Raw genomic sequence first — 19992 nt, forward strand, 5'->3', positions numbered from 1 at the left:
CAATGGATAAACTCCTTTGTCGCAGGTCGAGCAGCTGGTCGACCGGGTCCATACCTGAACAGGGTCCCATAGAAAAGCTGCTGGATCCTCATGTGGCCGAGTATTCTGTAACGGAGTCAACAAGACGGGAGTCGAGCGGATGCAAGTGCAAGCTTTTATTCCGTAACATGGTCATAGAAAACACGGAATGGCTCCGTAAAGCAGCTATCACAAGAAGAGCGATAAATGCTAGACAATACTCGGCAGTGAGAAAGAGGAAGTCCATGGCTTATGTAGCATGTCTGATTGAATTCAGCTGTGTATGTGTACTCAGTGCATTCAGCTGTGTATGTGTAATCAGTGCAATGGATGATGGGAACTGTAGTCTGGAGTGAAGTGCAACAGTTAGTGTGGTGCAAGAGTCCATAGTAGTGAGCGACCTCTGGTGGCAATTTGACGGAAGGGCACAGACCGAATTCATGACACATACATTCAAAAGTCCCTTTAGCATTTATCCAAAATCCTGGTTGAGAAGGCCAGCACTGACTTTATGATATTGTAATATTATGGATGCTTTTATACAAAGTGACTTACAATAGAGGAATTGTCACAGTGCTAACAATATTTATAGTGTACAATGCAAGCTTTATTAGAAAGCTAGACTAGGAACAAACTAGAGCAGAGTTGAGAAGCAAAGAATAGAATAGGTCATCCTTAGATCCAGTTGCTGTCTTTCAGTTGAAGCTACTCACATCAGTTTTGTGGAGTATTTATGTCCCAACAGCTGTGCTGTATTCAACTAGGGGCCCAGTAACTTCAAGATTATTAAAATGTTTTAAAACTTAAAATGTTACTACATTTTAAAAGTGTGATTTCTAGACCTGGAAAAAGTCAATGAAATGAATGAAATGCCATACATGTGTTATAATGAATATACATTTATGTAGTCTCTAAAATATTAAATGAGGTAGAAATTGTGATTAATATGTATTTAGAAAAGTTTCTTATGCTTAATCATGTAAAGTAAGTCTTTGGATATTGTTGTGGACCCTGAGGGGCCTTGGAATCAAAGTGGTTGTGAACCAGTGCTGTACATTGAAGATTTGATAAATTAACTTTTGATGAGATATACCATATGATATACTACTGTACAATGCCATCTTTGACATGTACAATTCATTTGTAACTACATTAAGAATCCTATACCTACAATTTTATGAATGCTATGAATTGAGACATACTGCTCTTTTAACACACTGTTTTTTTTGCCTACTGTGTAGTAGGAAAGTAGGCATATTCAGACACAGGGACTGTCACTTAAGCACATAAATACTGGTTGACTGGGTAGAACAGTACCGAACCAGCATATTTCAAAAGTACTATATATACTGTACAGTACATGTGTTATATGTATATGCTGGCAGCACACTGGATTGTAAAGTCATGGACGAAATTGAACCTGCTTTAGAAATTAATTTAACATGCTTTAGAAACTAATTTAACCTTCTAGAACCCACAAATTCCAGAGGTCGCTTTGGATATTGTTTATATTTCTGAATGAACTTGTCAGGGTTGGGTAAAGGGATGAGACGAGGACTCAGTTGTGCAGAGTGATGGGCTTTTATTAATCAAAAAATAAAACAAAACAAAACAAACAACCAAAACTACCCCGAGGGGGGAAACAGTCGGGCAGGGCAGAGCAGGGCAGGGCAGGGCAAGGCAGGGCAGGGTAGGGCAAGGCAAGGCAGGAACAGGAAACAACCGGGGAAGGTACGACGACGAACTGGCACAGGACTGCAAACACAAGGAGAATAAATAGGGAGCAAATGAGGGTAATGAGGGATACACAGGTGGGGCAAATTAACCAATAATCAGGTAACAAGATGGGTGCGGTCAAGACAATTGACATGAGAGCACATGGCACACAGAAAACAAAGACAAAAGCCATGTGCTTACACAAAACAAAAACACAAGCACATGGCTAGCAAAACAAATCACCAGCCATGTGCAAAACAGGACACGAACACGGAGCTAATGAGAATACTCATAAGCCGCGTGTTCACACAAGACACAACAACATGAAAACACGCAGCCAATGAAAAACACAAGCTGTGTGCCACACAGCACAAGACATAACATGAATGCACGCAGCCGATAAAAACACGAACTGCATGCAACAACACAAGATGACAAGAAAAGAGGCCAAACACGAACCGTGTGCTACACAACACACGTGGACAGAAGAGCGCGAGGCCGAGCGGACTCGAGACCGCACGCTCACACAAGACAGAACATGGAGCGTGAGTGTCTGAACCCCAACACAAAACCGAAACTCAAGACATGAGTGCTGGGATCCAAACACCACGCTCCAACACGAAACAAGGCACGCGCTCACATGAAAACAGAACATGACAGGAGTATCAGGGCTCTGTCACAAAACCATGAATAACACTAGACCGAAGTGACAGAACCCTGACAGAACTGTCAGTCAAACCACATGGAATGTCTGTTCAGTATATTCTAAACAAAGCTTATGTTGAAAGTCTATTCAGTGCTCAGTTATTACCAACTCTGGTTATTTTTCACCAGTAGTGCACACGAGCCCTTTCAGACCCAAAGTTAACACCACCAGTGCCCTACAGTAACCTTTACCTCAAGAATTGAGAATGTTTGCAGCCATTTTTACAGGTTTTGCATGAATGAATTTTTGGAGGAGCAGTGAAGTTCACTGTTTTCCCTCAGCCTTTCCGACCACCCTGTTCCAGTACCAGGCCGCCCAGGGGCACAGCAGCCATTATCAATCCTCTCATTTTTAGAAATGTCTAGGTTCCCAATGTCTGAAATCGTATCATACCCATAACATTATCTTTTCATCTGTATAACATCACTTTTGACGGTGTGTTTCCCTTTTTGCGAGCGTGCACGCACATATACACCCAGGTTTATGTGGTGCAGTCTTCTCTAGTGAAGTACTTATTTTAATAATATACCTAAGCCCTAAAACCTTTGGGCAGAGTATAGAATAACTAAACGCATACATCTGGTGCACTCAAAGTGTCTGGGTGACCAGACGCACATGCTCATTACACATCATTTCAGAGGCAAAATGGAACATTATTTCCTTACTCACAAGCACTCAGATTAACACAAACTTGTGCACAAACACCTAAGGCGCACACACATAGTAGCTAACATGGAAACATGGCTGTCACGGCGTCTTTAGGCTCCGCTTTAATAGCTCTGTCAGACAAAGAGAGGAGACATGTGGCAGTACTATGAAAAGCACCATTCAGGGCCGGTTAGACTGCCACACAGCCAGGCCAACTCAGCTTAAGTGATTCTGAAGGCAACTTCACAATACTTTGCAAATCTGTGCTGCACACCCAGCCCCATTTACCCTGTGTACTGCATTTGGGTAGACTCACGGGCTGGACTAGGGGACTGTCCCCTAAAAACATGTAGCTTCATGTTACCTTAACCTTCTGCTCATCTGAGTTGAGTCATTAATTTATTGGCTTGAGGAAGTTTACAAAATCTCTGAGTTTACAAAATCTCTGACCTGAATACCAAAATGACTCTAGAGCTTTCAAGTTACAGCCAGTTGTCTAAATGTGTTATGTCTTTCATAAATGATTGGATTTACTGTTTTTAAACCTTTATGACTGTAATTCCTCCAACAGTTGTGAGTTTTGTGAGTTTTCGATTGGCGTCCACCAAACTTGGCAGTCCTCTAACCTGTTCTGATTTCTGGTCACGCACATGTACTGCACACGTCTCTTCTGTAAGTGCTTGACTCCTAAAGCAATTACTCTTTAGAAAAAAAGAAAAAAAAGCTACTCGTTTTTGTCTGTTGTGTCATTGTTTTACAGAGTCTCATATATTTCTGTGCAATTCTGAAGCTTTGTATTGTAACACTTCATCTCACTTGAAGTATTACTGTCATTTTGTAAGTAGCTTTGAATAATACCATCTTCTGAGTTATTAAATATAAAGTACACTACTAATTAAAAGTTTGGGGTCAGTCCAGTTTTTAAAAAATAAATTAATAATTTTATTCAGCAAGAACTTATAAAGTTGATTAAAAGTGATAGTATTTCAAATTAATGCTGTTTTTTAAACTTTGTCCATCAAAAAAAAAAAAAAAAATTCCTTAAAAAATATATTACTGTTTCCACAAAAATATTAAATGGCATAGCTGTTTTCAACATTGATAATAAGAAGAAATATTGCTTGAACACCAAATCAACATGTTAGAATGATTTCTGATTTCATGTGACACTGAAGACTGGAGTAATGGCTGCTGAGCATTAGCTATCAGAGAAATACATTTTAAAATATATTTAAATAGAAAAGCTACTTGAAATTGTAATAATATTTCACAATATTACTGTTTTGCTCTATTTTTGATCAAATAAATGCAGCCTTGGCAAACATGAGAGACTTTCAAAATCATGAAAAAAAATCTTACTGACCCCAAACTTTTCATCTGTAATGTCTGCTTTTATTTTTTCATAGGCATGCCTTTTTTCTAATGTATTCCTGTTATTCTGGATAGTGAAAAACTTATGAAAGACCTCATTCAAATTTAGTCTTGCTAAGATTTTTTGGGGAGGCTTTTCAAAGCAAACTAGATTCAGACTCGTGTCATCCACAAATAACTCACTAACTCAATGTGTCAGAGATGTGCACTATACGCCATGGCTCCAATATCAGTTTTAGAGAGAATTTATGTTCATGTATGTTCATGTTTTTTCCTATGTGGAGTTAACTATGCCACACACATGTATACAGTTTGTTGGTCTGTGACCGTAAACAGGATATTGCACTCACAGACATAAAAACACAGTCTTGTAGAGCTGTGTCGTGTGACACATTGTGACACGAGTAAACACACATTCCTTGGCACGGCAGTGGCATGTGGGCCACTTAAACAACTCTGTCGGCCACCTGCCTGGCCACCAAAACACACGACACACCACCACACTCACTAACCACTAAGACGGGAAAAAAAAAAAACAGTGGAGCCCAGCATTGCTCCATCACTACTGTTTTTTCTCCCTCATCGTAAAAGTTTAAAGAACGATGGAAGCGAAACTTGAAGTCTCTCCTCTGGGTGACTTGAACCTGGCCTTCTGGAAGAGTGAGCAGTGTGTGTGGGTCCAGCCAGCGGAGGGTTCTCGGCTCTCTCAAACGGACTGTGTTTTATGCCATGGTGGCTTAGTCTGTCTTTCATCCATATGTCAAACACAGGCATGTATTTGCACAATACTCGCATCATAATCAGACTACGCTTTTGTTTCTCATTTTGAAGCAGTGTCACTTGCAGAGGGTGTTTTATATTAACAACACTCTTTTGTCTTTCGGTTGGATGGGAATGTGGTGCTGGCTGAGTTGGGACCTGCCTGATTTGTACCTTTTCGAAAAATTCCCACACTTTCCACATGGAGTGAGTGAGCGTTGGCGAGGTTTACTGTATCAGTGGCGATTAGCACATCAAATTGCAACAGAACATCAGCGCTCCTGAATCATACCCATGAAAGTACCAGGAAAATGACAATTTGAAAGCGTTCCTTCTAGTTTCTGTTGATATGCTTACGCTTACGGGCATTTCAGCAGAGGGATGATTTATCAGTCACTTATGGAAAAGATTAAGTTATGGAAAAGGTTGTTTCCACTGGTCGTTTGGTCTGTGGATGGTGTCACTGTCACTCATGCATGTGTCTGCTTAAAATGTTTTGACACTTGAGTGTATTTTCTCTTGACTTTTATCCTTTCTTCGCTTTTCCTAACCTTGTCTTGTTGTTTGTGTTGAATTTGTCTTACATGCTTTAGTTGGGGCAATGGGTAAGTGGAGGCTTTTATTGCTTTCAGACTAGATGTTCTTGTTCATGAAATGATTTATTTAATTAAGCGACAGTCTAACAAATGAGGGATGTGGTGTCACACACACATGTGGCGTTCTGACCTTCCTTGCTTTTAATGTTTCTTTCCGTCCTCTTGTTTTCTTGCTCTGTGTCTGCAGCAGGATGAATTTATGGACTGGTGGAGCAAGTTTTATGCCTCCACGGGTGAGAGAAACAAATGTGGCAGTTATCTGGAGAAGGGCTTTGATACACTGCAGGTAAGGCTTTGAACTAATGCTGTCCCTCATGTTGTTCCAAATGTGTATAACTGACTTTCATTAATACAAACTGTACATAAGCACAAAAGACATTTTTTAGAACTGTTTTTGTCCATACAATTAAAATCAGTGGGGTAAAGGGCTTTTCACATGACACTTAAAGGGATAGTTCACCCAAAGATGAAAATTCTGTCATTAATTACTCACCCTCATGTCGTTCTAAACCCGTAAGACCTTCGTTCATCTTTGGAACACAAATGAAGATATTTTTGATGAAATCTGAGAGCTTTCTGTCCATCCATAGACAGCAATGCAACTTACACGTTCAAGGTCCAGAAACATATTAAGGACATCTATAAAATAGTTCATGTGACATTAGTGGTTTAGCCGTAATGTTATAAAGCTACAAGAATACTTTTTGTGCGCAAAGAAAAAAATAGAGACTTTATTCCACAATTTCTTCTCTTCCATGTTAGAGTACCACGACGCATACGTGTGATGCTGCTGACGCAGGAGCCGGCGTTCTGACGTAGAAAGAACATGCACTGCGGCTTGTTTGCAAGCAGAGGAATGCACATGCATGCGTTGTGGTACTGTTGTGAATGCGCTTCGAAGACACGAAAAAAGAAGAAATAGTTGAATAAAGTTGTTATTTTGAACAGGTCAGTTACATTGCTGAAAACTCTCGGATTTCATCAAAAATATCTTAATTTGTGTTCTGAAAATAAACAAAGGTCTTACAGGTTTGGGACGACATGAGGGTGAGTAATTAATGACAGAATTTTCCTTTTTGGGTGAACTATCCCTTTAACCCCGGGATAGTAAATTCCAATTTTAACAGTTCCCCAGTTAAGGAATGTTTCACTCTTTTAGCTTATAAACAGCATTAACAATGCTTTTTACCCAAAGTTACGAAACACTGTCCCAGAAAAGGGTTAGCTTTTGTAGTGTTAACCGCACATTGCGGTGCCAAATTTGTGCAGTGTGAAACAATGTGGTGTTAGAATGTAATGGCTAGATGCTTGCTAATAGACACCCAATCACGTTCCTCATATTTACATGCTTTGGACAGTCACAGAAACAACAAGCGTTCTATAAACAGTGAATTCAGCATTTGACAGAAAACATGAGAACTGGGAGAAGAACTGTTTTATTGTTACTTGCATAGGCCGAAAGCTCCAAGAACGAAAACTTGATAGTACAGGGCAAGGATGTGTGGTGACATTCATCCAATCAATGACACTGACAGCCCTTAAGGCATTTTTCAAAACATTTTACTTATTTTGTATTCATGCTGGTTTGGTATGACAGAACATTTTGGGGAGAAGAACCCAGTACATGGTTTCCTACAGAACTAGAGAATAAAAAGTTCTCTGTGAAACGTGAAGGAATAATTAACGAAAAGTGAACATTTTGTCATTGTTTATTCATCCTCATGTCTCCGCAAAGGCACATCCACCACAATCCCAGCGGTATGAAATCTGTACATGGAGATTAACAGCAAAAGTTCATCGTAACTATAGTGACATTATCAGTGCCCAAAGAAAACCAAACATAGTGATGCCAGAACTTCAAAGCCCTGTGGTCTCTCTCGGGAGTGCGCATGCCTACTTTCAAACGCTCACTCACCCCGACTCCAGTCCACTCCAGCCCACTTCCCACAAGCTTATCCATTTATAATAGAGCCCGTGGCTGCCAGATTTCCAACTTTTCCGATGAATTCATGTCGGGGTTGCCGCAGGGGATAACCAAGTGCAGACAAGGGCTCCGTTACTGACGTCATCGGCCCGTTTTCCCCCCAGCCCACACCTCCCTATCATCCCTCGATCTCTGGCCGGTTTGTCAGCGATCTCCCCTGTCACCACGTTCTCTCTCTACTTGCCTTAGCCACTATTTCCAACCTTTACGATCTAAACGTGTCCGTTAGTCATCTGGCAGGGGTTTGGGTCTCAGGGCTACCTGCGAGGCCCGGGTTCGATTGTTGGCTGCCACCGTGTGAGAGTGTCCCACGCACCGGGAGGAGCAGCAGACAGAAACACTTTCCCTAAAACTGCTGAGATTAGCTGTTATTTTGGGCTAATGGTGCCTGAGGGAGAGATTGAAGGCAGGGAAAGAGCAAAAGAGACTGGGAGAGGGTTTCATGTGATGTGTGCCGTGTCACACGTTCAGAGACCAGGCCTGAGTGAGTCAACTAGAAAAACAGAGCGACTTGCTTATGAGGATTCCTTCATACTTTTGTCACTAAGTTGTCTCCTGGGTGGCCGCTTGGTTGGAGAGTTGTGCGCTGCTAGTTAAAAGTTGTGTAATGTCACGGCGAAGCATATTTTCCTCTGGCACAAATCGTTTTTGCGCATTTTTATTGCCATTTTTAAACATTCTCATAATCAGGAATTTCCAGATCTTTTTGCATTAATGATGCTTTTGAGGTTGTTTGACTTGCGCCTGAAATGTTAAACCCACAATTAAAGATCTCAGAGTCCAAGATTCTTAAAGAAAACTGCTTTGGCAAGACAAACAATGGATGTCTTGTGCATAGTATGTGTCCTTTCAGTTGATTACGGCACGTTTTTAAAGAACTAGATCTGCATGCAAATCATATATAACAAAATACACACACTCTTGTGCTTCCTTTCTCAGGTGTATGACAGGGAACTGGAGAAGGCTGAAGGCCTTGAGCATTTGGCTGATTTCTGTCAAACGTTTAAACTTCACCGTGGAAGAGTCCAGAACGAGAGTGAAGACCCTTCTGTTGTTGGAGAGTTCAAGGTAGGGTCACTCATAACCTCTCAGCTACTATCGACTGCTATCACTTGTGCTCACATTCAGTCTCCAAGAGGAAAAACATTCAGACGCCGGCAGATGAAGCAATGGATGGGAGTCATTCCTTATTAGCTAACCTAATGAAAAGTCATTTGAATTGGGCCTTCTATTTAAACTGATCACATACTTGCCTTTGGCAGGTTCAGTCTGTACTTTGTCAAATTTACCATTCAACAATTTGTTAATTTAGAGTGCTCTGCAACAGATCCAGAGTCTTATGCCATTCTTTTGGTGAACTGTCTAGAACTTAAAAAATGTGCCTCCTTGCCTCCTTTACAGACACTGTCTCTTAAAAATAGAGGTTCTTTAATGTTTCTGGGACCTTTAGGTCACTCTAAGCCTCTTACCAAGAACCATGTTATGTTATAGGGTTGTTGAGGTTGCTATACGGTTTTATTGGAGATTAAAATGTTCTTGAAGATACATTGTGGTTCCTTTAAGTCATTTTATTAGTTCCTGGGTAGGTTAGCAAAGAAGCTGAATATTTCTGGTAAATTTTAGGAAACTTTCCAGGAATTTTTGGAAAGTTTCTGAAAATTTACAGAACATTTTCCACCCCTTTGCAACCCTATTTCTATGTTCCTTAAAGGTGCACTAAGCGATTTTTGCCAAACAATGTTGATATTTGAAAGCACCAAAACAAACACGCCCATACCCCAACAGGACCTCACCCCTATTTTGATATCTCCACCCCACACGTACGTACACAACCCTGGCATAATGACGATCACGGAAACAAGCAAAGATATTCAAACAAAATATTCAAACAAAAGCCAACATAGATAAGTCGTGTGAAACAATGCAAAATCAACGTTACTCACCTATCAAAAAAGAAAAAAACGCAGCCTCGGCGTCCGATTCAAGCCCTTCCCGCTCCTTGAGTTCTCTCTACCGCTGGAAAGCTGCTTTGATATTTACACGAGTCCTACCTCTTGCCCAGACCCGGCACCAGACACAAATTCACGGACGGGCATTTCATTTTTTCAGGGGGGCACAAATGAGATCAACCTCATTGCAATGCATAATATCATTAATTATGAATTAAATGGACAAAAAAACGAGGAAAAATTGACATACCACTCCACTGATGCAATACAACAGACAGAGGAGTCGTAAAGATTGGACCTAGCCTACTGAAGCAGTCTAAACACACATCGCAGGGCTCGACATCAACGCTTGTCCGCTTATCCGGGACAAGTGGATTTTTTAAAAGGCCAACTGAAAGAGAATTTTACTTGCCTGACCGGACAAGTAGCCTAGTCTGATTAAAACGCCAATAACAATCACCAAAACGCGATAATGATTCTTCATCATTTAGTCTAAATGGTGATCGATAGTGCATAATGTAATGACGCTATCATCGGAACTGTAAAGGGTCTACTTTTATTTGTGTGCATTCACAATATCAACAAAACGTTGTGCTTTTATAAAATAAATAGGAAAACAGAGGATGCGCTTGCCGTCTCGTCTTGAATATGAGCGCTTCACAATGATGAACCGAAACTCAACGAATTGAGTCACATATGATAAATATATCTATAGAAAGCTTTAAATTACTACTTTAAAACAAAATAATTCAAATTGAAAACAAAAACTATTTCATTATGTAATCCGTAAAGATGCATTTCTCTCTAAAGGCACGTCCAATGAGGAGATGGCGAGTCATTTTTCATCACCATCTAAAATATAAAAATAAGGAAAAGCCTAAAACAGGCACGATTATATTTTTTTCTGATTTTTATGTTGCTCTGCTCTGAATTCCTTAAGATTTAAAGGATTTTCTGGAACGCAATTTTGTCTGATGTGTGAATTATTTATTAGCCTATTTTTAATCCATGCAGCAAAACAGCTTTTAAAATTACTTTATTGCATTCCAGATGATTTTAAAGAACTTTTCACTATAAATTTTACAGGTAGCTTGAATGTAAAACATTGTCATGAATTCGTTGTATTCCCATTTGTAAAATAGGCTACAAATTAATTGTTGTAGTCTAACCCGATCTCATGAAAGTGCGTGTAGCACAATTTTCTCTTTCTATTTGACGCAATGTTTATAAGCAGAAATTGACTTTGGCATGCAAAAGACTGATACATTCATTATTAATGGCATGGCTGGTTCAGTCAACAGAAATACGGGACACTGGCCTATAATTTACTGCTGAAATGTTTGCGGGGCAAATCTCAGGTCAGTCTGAGCGCAGGCACCACTGCAGTTAAGCAACATCACACGACCAAGAGTGCTGAATACCATCACGATTAAAAAAGGTGACGCTGGCCTCTTGCCATACCCTAGCCCAGTCAGGTGTACCGTGAAAAATTATCCATACTTCATATCTCTATTATAATTTGTCATTATTATTTTAAATCAGAGGGTTTTAAAATGTTTAACCAATGCCAATCATTAAAAAGAGCTTGTCAGTAAAACTTCGTAACGCCAGTGGATCCTCAAGCTCTCAGCGAAAGTTCGTAACTTCACCCCGCCTCCTTTCAGACTAACGCGCCGCGCACAGCCTGGAGGAGACAGATATCCGCTTTTTCGCAATGCAAGGGTAAATAAATAATAACTGATATTTGAATAGTACAGCGTTTTCTTTACTCTGTACTATTCAATGGGGCCCCCCATTGCCCGCCCATGGCGCCGGGACTGCTCTTGCCTGATCGCAACCTTTCTTTTCAAAATTTTGTTCCTCTATTTTCCTCTTTTTTATTTTCCAGTTTTCTCTATCTATAGTCAGTCTTCTAACATCCGTCCTGTGAGCGCTCTCTCCTCGCTATCATTACAGGACACGCCCCCTTACTGCTGATTGGCTGCAAGTATGTTTTGGGACATGGTCCAACACTGTAGTCAAAAGCGTTTTTAAAAAATTGCTTGGTGCACCTTTAAAGCACCAATACACTGATGTTTTTGAAAGAATTAAGGAATAAAAGGTTTTTATGGAACTTAAAGTTTTTAAAAATATAATTTAAAAAAAAAGAAAGAAAAGAAAAAAGAAAATTCACACAAAAATGAAAACTGTCATCATTTTGTCAACATTTTGCCATTGTTATCTTCTGTGGAACACATATGATGTTTTGCAGCATTTCAAAGCAATGTTGTTTTAGTATTGGTTATATGCTATTGTAGTATTTAGGGATATTTTGAATAGCTTTTATGTATGTATATATTTTTTATTTGATATTGATCGATTTAGTTTTAGTAAATTTGTTATGTTATTCGGTCAGTTGTAGAATTATTATTATTTTAATGTTTATCTTTTTAGATAATGAAAGTATGACAGTAATATGGGGTTGGAACTTTTAAAAATACCCTCCTGTGGCATCCGGCATATGGCTGTAAAACCCATTTCGGTTCTAATTGGAACCTTTAATTTAAAGAGTCTAGATGCTTTTTCCTGGTTTATTTGGATTACAACTGGTTTAGTTCTAGTAGGATTTGAGGGAACTAAATTTGAGGGATTTAAGTGTAATTTGAGGTTTGTCTGGAGGCCCCAGACAGCAGGTCTCCAGAAAAAAGTGAAGCTAAATTGCACCATGAGTTACACTGACTCCTGTCCTCCTTCAGGGCTCATTTAAGATCTATCCATTGCCTGACGATCCCTCGATGCCCATACCCCCACGCCAGTTCTGCAAACTCCCCCGGAACGGTTTAGAGGAGTGCCTGGTACGCGTCTACATCATCCAGGCCTATGACTTACAGCCCAAAGATGCCAATGGCAAGGTAGGTACAACACAACCAAAATAAGGCACAAAAGGAAAGGAACACGTGAACAAGCAGTCGCTTTTCAGTGACCTTGTACATGGCTCGGGGTTGAGAGAGGTTGTTACAACAGCCCTTGTATTTTCACTAGACGCATTCACAAATCTCTAGTTTTTTTTTTTTCATCAGCCAGACGAGTCCTTTGCGAAGTGCCAGAGTCATAAGAGAGCTGAGAAATTGCTTTATGAAAACATGGAGCCACCCTTTTACCCACAACCATAAACTCGCAATTGCTGCCCGAGACCTGGCCAACACGCCACCACTGCTGGCCCTGCGTCAGATGGGCTTTCCCTTCATTAGTTGCGAATATGCTAAGATGACGTCCTTTCATCACCTACTCAGGCCAGGAGTTATGATATGGAACATTTCACACATGTACTCGCTGCCTATGAAACACACTGATCACAGAGATTTGATGCTTTTTTCCACCGAAAGAGCAAAGAGTGGTTGTTTTAAGTACAAAAAGAGGGCGTGCTGTTTTGGATATTGTCGCTTATAGCATATATGTGCAAGTGTGTGGCTATGTTAACACATATTAACAAGCACTGCTTGTTCTTTCGTAGTGTGACCCCTATGTTAAGATCACACTTGGCAAGAAATCAGTCGATGACCACGACAATTACATACCCTGTACTTTGGACCCTGTCTTTGGAAAGTAAGTTGTTTCTCTTTCTTTCTGTCCCTGAACAGATTCACACACACACACACACACACACACACACACACACATACACACATACAGATATAGAAACACGTCATTGCAAGGATCAATTATACCAGCAGGGGTCACCACACTCATAATAATGATGACGCCCCTAATTCTGAGAGTCTTGATGTTGAATACATGCGAGAAGGAAGGTTTGATCTGATGGCTAAATGATGACTGAATAGTGTGAATTACTGCTTTTGAAAACGTTTAAGCCAAATCATTTCTGACCAAAGGAAGTATTCAAAGATTAAACTGTGTCTTTTGTTTCTCATTTAGGATGTTTGAGCTGACATGCTCTCTGCCCATTGAGAAAGACCTAAAGATCATGCTGTATGATTATGACATGGTCACTAAAGACGAGAAAATCGGAGAGACAGTCATTGATTTGGAGAATCGCTTCCTGTCACGTCATGGTGCTCGTTGCGGCCTGCCACAGTCCTACTGTTTGTAAGAAATGCCTCGGTTTCTGATTGTATATCCTTTCACCTACTGGGTATTATTAGGAGTCATTATGAAAACTGTAAAAAACAGGAAATGAATGTTGTAAAATATAACTTGATCCAATTGTGATCCTCAAGATCTTCTAAAGACCAGCAAACCATTTTTCTTTTAACTCCAGTGTCATATATTTCTGAAACACATCCCTGCTTAAAAAAACATCAACTTCAAACAGCCTGTGGTCGAGTGCTGGTCTTAGCTGGTTTCGCTGGTCCCCAAGTTTTGATTAACTGTTGACAGTTACGATAACTGTGATAACATATTCTTCTTAGTTTTGCATTATACATGAACATTTTTGTCTCTGTGCCGGCTCTAGGTCTGGAGTTAACCAGTGGCGAGATCATCTGAAACCATCCCAGTTACTTCATCGTCTGTGCGAGAGGCGAAACTACAAACTGCCCGTCTACAAGCAGGATCGAATCTACTTCAGAGGACAGGAGTACACAGTTGCAGACCTTGGTCAGTGTCCTAAACACACACTCCAACTAGACCTAGTTTCCTATCACTGAATTTAATGTTCATGATATTTGATCATTAATTCTGCGATTGTCGTTACCGAGAGCAGCTTCTTACGTGGGTGCGTACGTACGAATAAACAGAGGCATCGCGACCTATGAAACCCACGGGCTGGATGGCGAAAAAAGAAAGTGGAAGTCTTTTCTTTGGAGCTGCTGAAAGCATTAGTCACGAGTAAGAGCTAATCAAAGCAGCAGCCTGACTCCATCACATCTTCCGTCATTAAAAAAAAAGCGAGTCGAGCACGAGATCGGCTGCGGTTCTGTGAAAACACTGACAGAAAAAGAATAACGATATATGTCTCGGCTTGTGCCATACATCATATCTGTGTGTGTGGGATCACAGAGCTGTCGGGGAGGCCGCTTGGCTGTTCTTGCTCGGTGCTATGAGCGGAAAGAATGAGTTGTTCCTCTGTGCGAAGAAAAACAAGTGCGATATTGTAAAGACGAAGGACCTGTGTAAACATACAGCACCTCTGACATAGTCATTCATTCACAGCAAATTTATCACTTCTTGCCACAGCAACCTGACGTTCCCTCCTGTTTTAAAGTGTGCCCTGGGGAAGATAATGCTAACTAATGCTAGTTCACCGTTAGGTGTGTATTATGTTGATCTTACTCATGCGTAACCTCCATCAGATCCTCCCAGCAATTCTGGTTTGACCTCTAAGCCCTTCAAGTCCCACAGCCGCCTTTCAAGCAGTCAGATGTCACGCAGGGCCTGCAGAAAGCCAAGCTCTCCAGCCATTTTCCCTTCCATGATGCTTTGGGACGAGGTCGGCTTCAGATTTATGGTGAACTAGCATACAAGCGTGTTCAGCCAAGGTCAACAGTGCGGCGGGCTCCTCAGCCTCCTGCTCCCGTGTCTCGCCGCGGAGGAATACTACATCTCTTTGTTTGGCCCTCGTAACCACGCAACCCGCGCGTCAAAGCAATTATCAGGTGGCCTTTTCGGGCATCTAACTTCGTGGCAGAAATTGTCTTCCTCCACTTCAGTCTTTTTCCTCTTTTCTCCACACTCCAACCATGTTTCCCTCAGGGACGTGACACAGGGTTTCAAACCATAAACTCAACAGTGAGCGTTTATTTTTTTTTCTTCCCTCGCTCTTTCTTTTTGCTTTTTGACAAGGGGAAACTCTTTTCTTAGAGCAACAGCAGTGAAATCAACGCATCATCTGAGGAACGGGGAAAGATAAACATTTCCGACTATTTAAGTGGAATGCTTCATGAATGTTGGCTTTTTTCTGCTCTCGGTTATGACTTAATAAAACTTGATGCCCAAATGTTCTTCATATCAAATCAGAGGTTACATAGTGCTTCCATTTCACGGTTTTAACGGTTAACATTGTGAGGAATCTTCCTTATAACTGTTAAACAATTTAAAGCTGAAAAAACATAAAAGTTTGAAGTGCCTCAACATTTTGTGTCAATATGAATTTAAACTACAGTGACGTTATTGTTGACTGCATTTGGCCCTCAGATGAAGGGAAACATCTTAACCCTCTCCTGGGACCAGTGATGGAGCGTCTAGCTCTGTTGGTGTTGAGGAGACAGGGTCTGGTTCCCGAACATGTAGAGACGCGACCCCTCTATAGTCCCCTACAGCCAGATATAGAGCAGGTTACAAAGTCTCATATTCCTTTACCCAAAATTCCAATTTTTATTATTTTATAATATTTTATATTTATCATTTACATGTATTTTTTTTATTTTTGTAGAGTTTATGCAGAATTGCATATTTTATTCTATATTAATTTAAAATGTAATACGGTTTATTTTATCTTATAGTAAATATACAATGTATTTTATTTCATTCTAGACTAAATTTTAAAAAGTAATAGAATTAATTTTATTTACTTTTTTATTTTAATTTTGTAATGAAATTTATTTCATTCTTTAATATTTAAAAAATGTAATACAATTTAATTTAATTTTAATTTAATTTTTTTAGCAGAGCCATGTTATATTATATAGCTTTCTCTATGCTTGTCTCATGTTTTTCTTGATATAGCCTCTCTTTACTGAGTAATTTCATTTATCAAAACCCAGGGGCGGTTGCAGATGTGGGTGGACATTTTCCCGAAATCTTTAGGCCCACCAGGACCTCCATTCAACATCACGCCACGCAAAGCTAAAAAGTAAGAGCATTTCCTTGGTTTAGTATCAGTTTTGTTCTCAAAACCCATCTAGAAGCATAACACGTCCATGTTTTCTTCTCCCATAGGTTCTTCATGCGCTGTATTATATGGAACACAAGAGATGTTATCTTGGATGATGTCAGTGTTACTGGGGAGAAGATGAGTGACATTTATGTGAAAGGGTACATCTGGGTGTCATAAATGTGTTGTTGGGTTTGTGTGTATGAGCTCTGGTTAAATGAAGTTGTTCTTGTTTCCTATGTCATGGGCCTGTTGCTTGTCTGTTGCCACTGTGACCAATAGTAACAACGGCTTGCAAAAATTATCGATCAGTAGCAACAAACACACAGTTGCAAGGCAACCATAGACCCAAGCTGTAGGCCCATTACAGCTAAGCAGCATGGTCTTCTAATGTGTTGGAAATGATGTGCCGGGTAATTGTGAATGTTATTTTTTCAATCCTAGCTGGATGCATGGCCATGAAGAGAACAAGCAGAAAACAGACGTGCACTATCGATCAATGGGCGGCGAAGGCAACTTTAATTGGCGCTTCCTCTTCCCCTTCCACTATTTACCTGCAGAACAGCTCTGCGCCATCGATAAGAAGGTGAGAAGTAATCTGAGCTTGTAAGTTAAGTGGAAAGACACGAAGGAAAACTCAAAATGAATAAACTCTGAACTGTTGATAAGAAAGCAGGACATAATCTATATTTGTGAGTTTAGTGGAAATATGTCAATTGTCAATTGAAAAAGACGTAAAAAGAAAACTCGAACCAGATTTGTTTAGTGGTTAGCTAGTGACGCTAGGCCTGTCGACATTTATATCCGCACTCTGCGCTTCAGCTATGTTGCTGAAACGAAAATGTCCGGCCTTGATTGAATCTGAATAGGTGATCTGCAGGTCATGCTGCATGATTTGCAGAGGTTTAGTCTAACGCCCACATTTTGAAGGATATCACTGCAGTTGGCAGGTGTTTAATGCAATGTTTCAAAGCCAGATATGTTGCAGGCTGCATCTGGCATGCTTCCACTTACTGAACGTGGTACATGAACATCTTGTAACTGTGAGACAGTTCAGACTTCAGCCAAGCAATCTCAGGGAAAACAGTTGTGATGGACAAGGCACTTAAAGTGAGGTTTTGGCAGTCAAGAGATCAGTTATGGTAAGATTGAAGATAGCGGTTCCACCCATTAAACTGAGAGCGGCCCACAACAGCTGTCAAAAGATAGATCCGCTTTGGCTGAAGTTCGTTGGACATAACACACAATAGAACCGATACATAGCGAAATGGATTCTCTTGCATGAAACGCAGCCCTCGGTGATAAATTAGAAGCGAGTTCTTGTTTGCAGTGTTTGTTTTGATGTAGCTGTATGCGGTTGTCAGGCAGGATGTGCAGACCGACGCGGCCTGTTTACCGGTGAACGGCAGCAGTGCAGCTCTGTGAAGCGTGAGTTCATTATCCTCGTTGTGTTTGTCTGCTCATCCATCACGGGTACAGTACGGTGGGAATGCTGTCACGCAGATGGAATCCTGTCTGGCGGTGGGGTGCAGATTCAGGGCTGTAGTGGGAGTCGCTAACACTCTTTTCTGACTGGGACGTTTCTGTCGCTCTCGGTGGCTCTCACTCACTCTCTGTCTCTCACCCTCTTTCTAATTCTGCTTCGCACATTCACGCTATCATTTCCTCACTCTGTCTTTCTCAGTCGCTGTCTTGGTCTGTCAGTTTATTTCCGAGGTGGTGTAGCTCATTTGTGGTGCTGGGTACTAATAGGTTGTTGGGTCAGATTTCACAAGCAAGGCACTTAGAAGTGATGCACGATATATTGATTATTGGATGATATTTGAGATTATTTAATTTATTTATATGTTGATACTGAACATTTAATTGTTAATGCTCATTTCCTCTTTTTTACATTTAGATGACCTTAAGTTCACTTAATCCTTAATACATTAATATTTTTTTTTAAAGTGTTAAATTTAAGATTTAGCAAATATCAAAAAGGAATATCCATTTTTCATACTGTACAAGTTGCGTTACCTAAGTTCACTTATGCCATTTAAAATAGTTTATTTTAATTTTTGTTTTATGTTTAGTTTTGTTTAGACAAAATCTAGTATAATTTTAATATCAGTTGTTTGTCAGGTTATCTGTCAGTATTACATTTTTTTTTCTTTTAACCAGAATCGCTCAATATTGGATATTTATTTGTACAAGCTCATTTGCCCTGTTTTTTACACTCTAATAATTAAACACTGTTACATGTTACCTTCAGCAAATCTCAAAATGAATATATATTTTTTCATATTGTGCATGATGGCGTTTTGATGTTTAAATTCACTTGTAGCATTTAAAATGGTTGATTTTGAATATTTTTTAAATGTATTTAGACGTAATATTCTACAAATATAAATAAAAATATTTTTAAAATATACTTTCTTACCTGCCATATGTATACATAATATATATATATATGTATTATCAACTCTAACATGAAAATAATTATTTGCTTGTCACTATCAGACAGAATGGAAATATTGCACATCGCTAGCACTTAGCCCGGGTTGCTTAAAATAATATTTCGGGTTCAGTACAAAATAGGCTCACTCGACAACATTTGCTGCATAATGTTGTTTACAGCAGAAAATGCACTTTTCATGGTTACAGTTACAATGAAATAAACAGTTAAAGTTACAAAAGCGAAATTACAAATCAGTAAGTAGTTCTTCTGTTTTTTTTTGTTTTCTTTTTCTCTATAGGAGCATTTTTGGAGTCTGGATAAAGTTGAAACAAAACTTCCTCCTAAACTCACTATCCAGATCTGGGACAATGACAAGTTCTCCTTTGATGATTTCCTTGGTAAGGCCAAAACCCAATAGTAGTCCCTCGTGCCAGTTCCTCCTCAGCTCTCTTCCACAGCTTTGCCACTCTCAGCAAATTCAGTCGTGTTAACCTTGCAAAGTACCACAAAGCTGTTTTTCAAGCATATTTCTCAGCCTTGACATGACAGAAGAAAAACGTTCTGTGGAAGTGGACCACACTGATAGGACCATGTGTGTGGTTTATTGTCATTAACCTATACCTCTGTCTATATGGATATGTGCGTACAGGGAGATGGCTACCAAAACCTCCTTAACCTGTGTGAGGTTACCCACCACACTGCTGTGTAGCGTGACCGTCAGCATAAATGCACTTAACAATCTTAACGCAAATACATCATTCAGATCACATGAGTGCTCTATAACATCTTTACTGCTAATGCTATTATTATCAGCTGAACCTAATTTCCAGCATGTCAGCACAACTGGAAGAGAAATAAGTTATGACCTGACTCCTTAAAGACCACTATAAAATACACTGATCTATGTACTTTTGTAAAATAATTAGCATCAGACCACAATGGGAAAACCTCAAAGAAAACGACTGACTGCCAGCTACAAAGTCTGAAGGTCACA

At 39.9% G+C, this 19992-nt stretch overlaps 1 protein-coding gene across 11 annotated transcripts in view; it reads left to right on the plus strand.

The window, feature by feature from the left end:
* Nucleotides 1-19992, plus strand: part of dysf (dysferlin, limb girdle muscular dystrophy 2B (autosomal recessive)) — a 77546-nt gene that overhangs the window by 53009 nt on the left and 4545 nt on the right. For 9 of the 11 annotated variants that reach the window (XM_058781241.1, XM_058781245.1, XM_058781247.1 and 6 more), the window contains 11 exons: nucleotides 6002-6100; nucleotides 8738-8866; nucleotides 12483-12638; nucleotides 13241-13332; nucleotides 13663-13833; nucleotides 14201-14343; nucleotides 15880-16019; nucleotides 16449-16537; nucleotides 16624-16719; nucleotides 17003-17144; nucleotides 19297-19396. In XM_058781241.1, coding sequence (XP_058637224.1) covers nucleotides 6002-6100; nucleotides 8738-8866; nucleotides 12483-12638; nucleotides 13241-13332; nucleotides 13663-13833; nucleotides 14201-14343; nucleotides 15880-16019; nucleotides 16449-16537; nucleotides 16624-16719; nucleotides 17003-17144; nucleotides 19297-19396 — 1357 coding nt within the window. The remainder of the gene's footprint in view (nucleotides 1-6001; nucleotides 6101-8737; nucleotides 8867-12482; nucleotides 12639-13240; nucleotides 13333-13662; nucleotides 13834-14200; nucleotides 14344-15879; nucleotides 16020-16448; nucleotides 16538-16623; nucleotides 16720-17002; nucleotides 17145-19296; nucleotides 19397-19992) is intronic. The other 2 variants (XM_058781239.1, XM_058781244.1) reach the window with 1 other exon arrangement.

The sequence above is a fragment of the Onychostoma macrolepis genome, chromosome 07 (genome assembly GCF_012432095.1).
Source record: "Onychostoma macrolepis isolate SWU-2019 chromosome 07, ASM1243209v1, whole genome shotgun sequence".
NCBI lineage: Eukaryota > Metazoa > Chordata > Actinopteri > Cypriniformes > Cyprinidae > Onychostoma > Onychostoma macrolepis.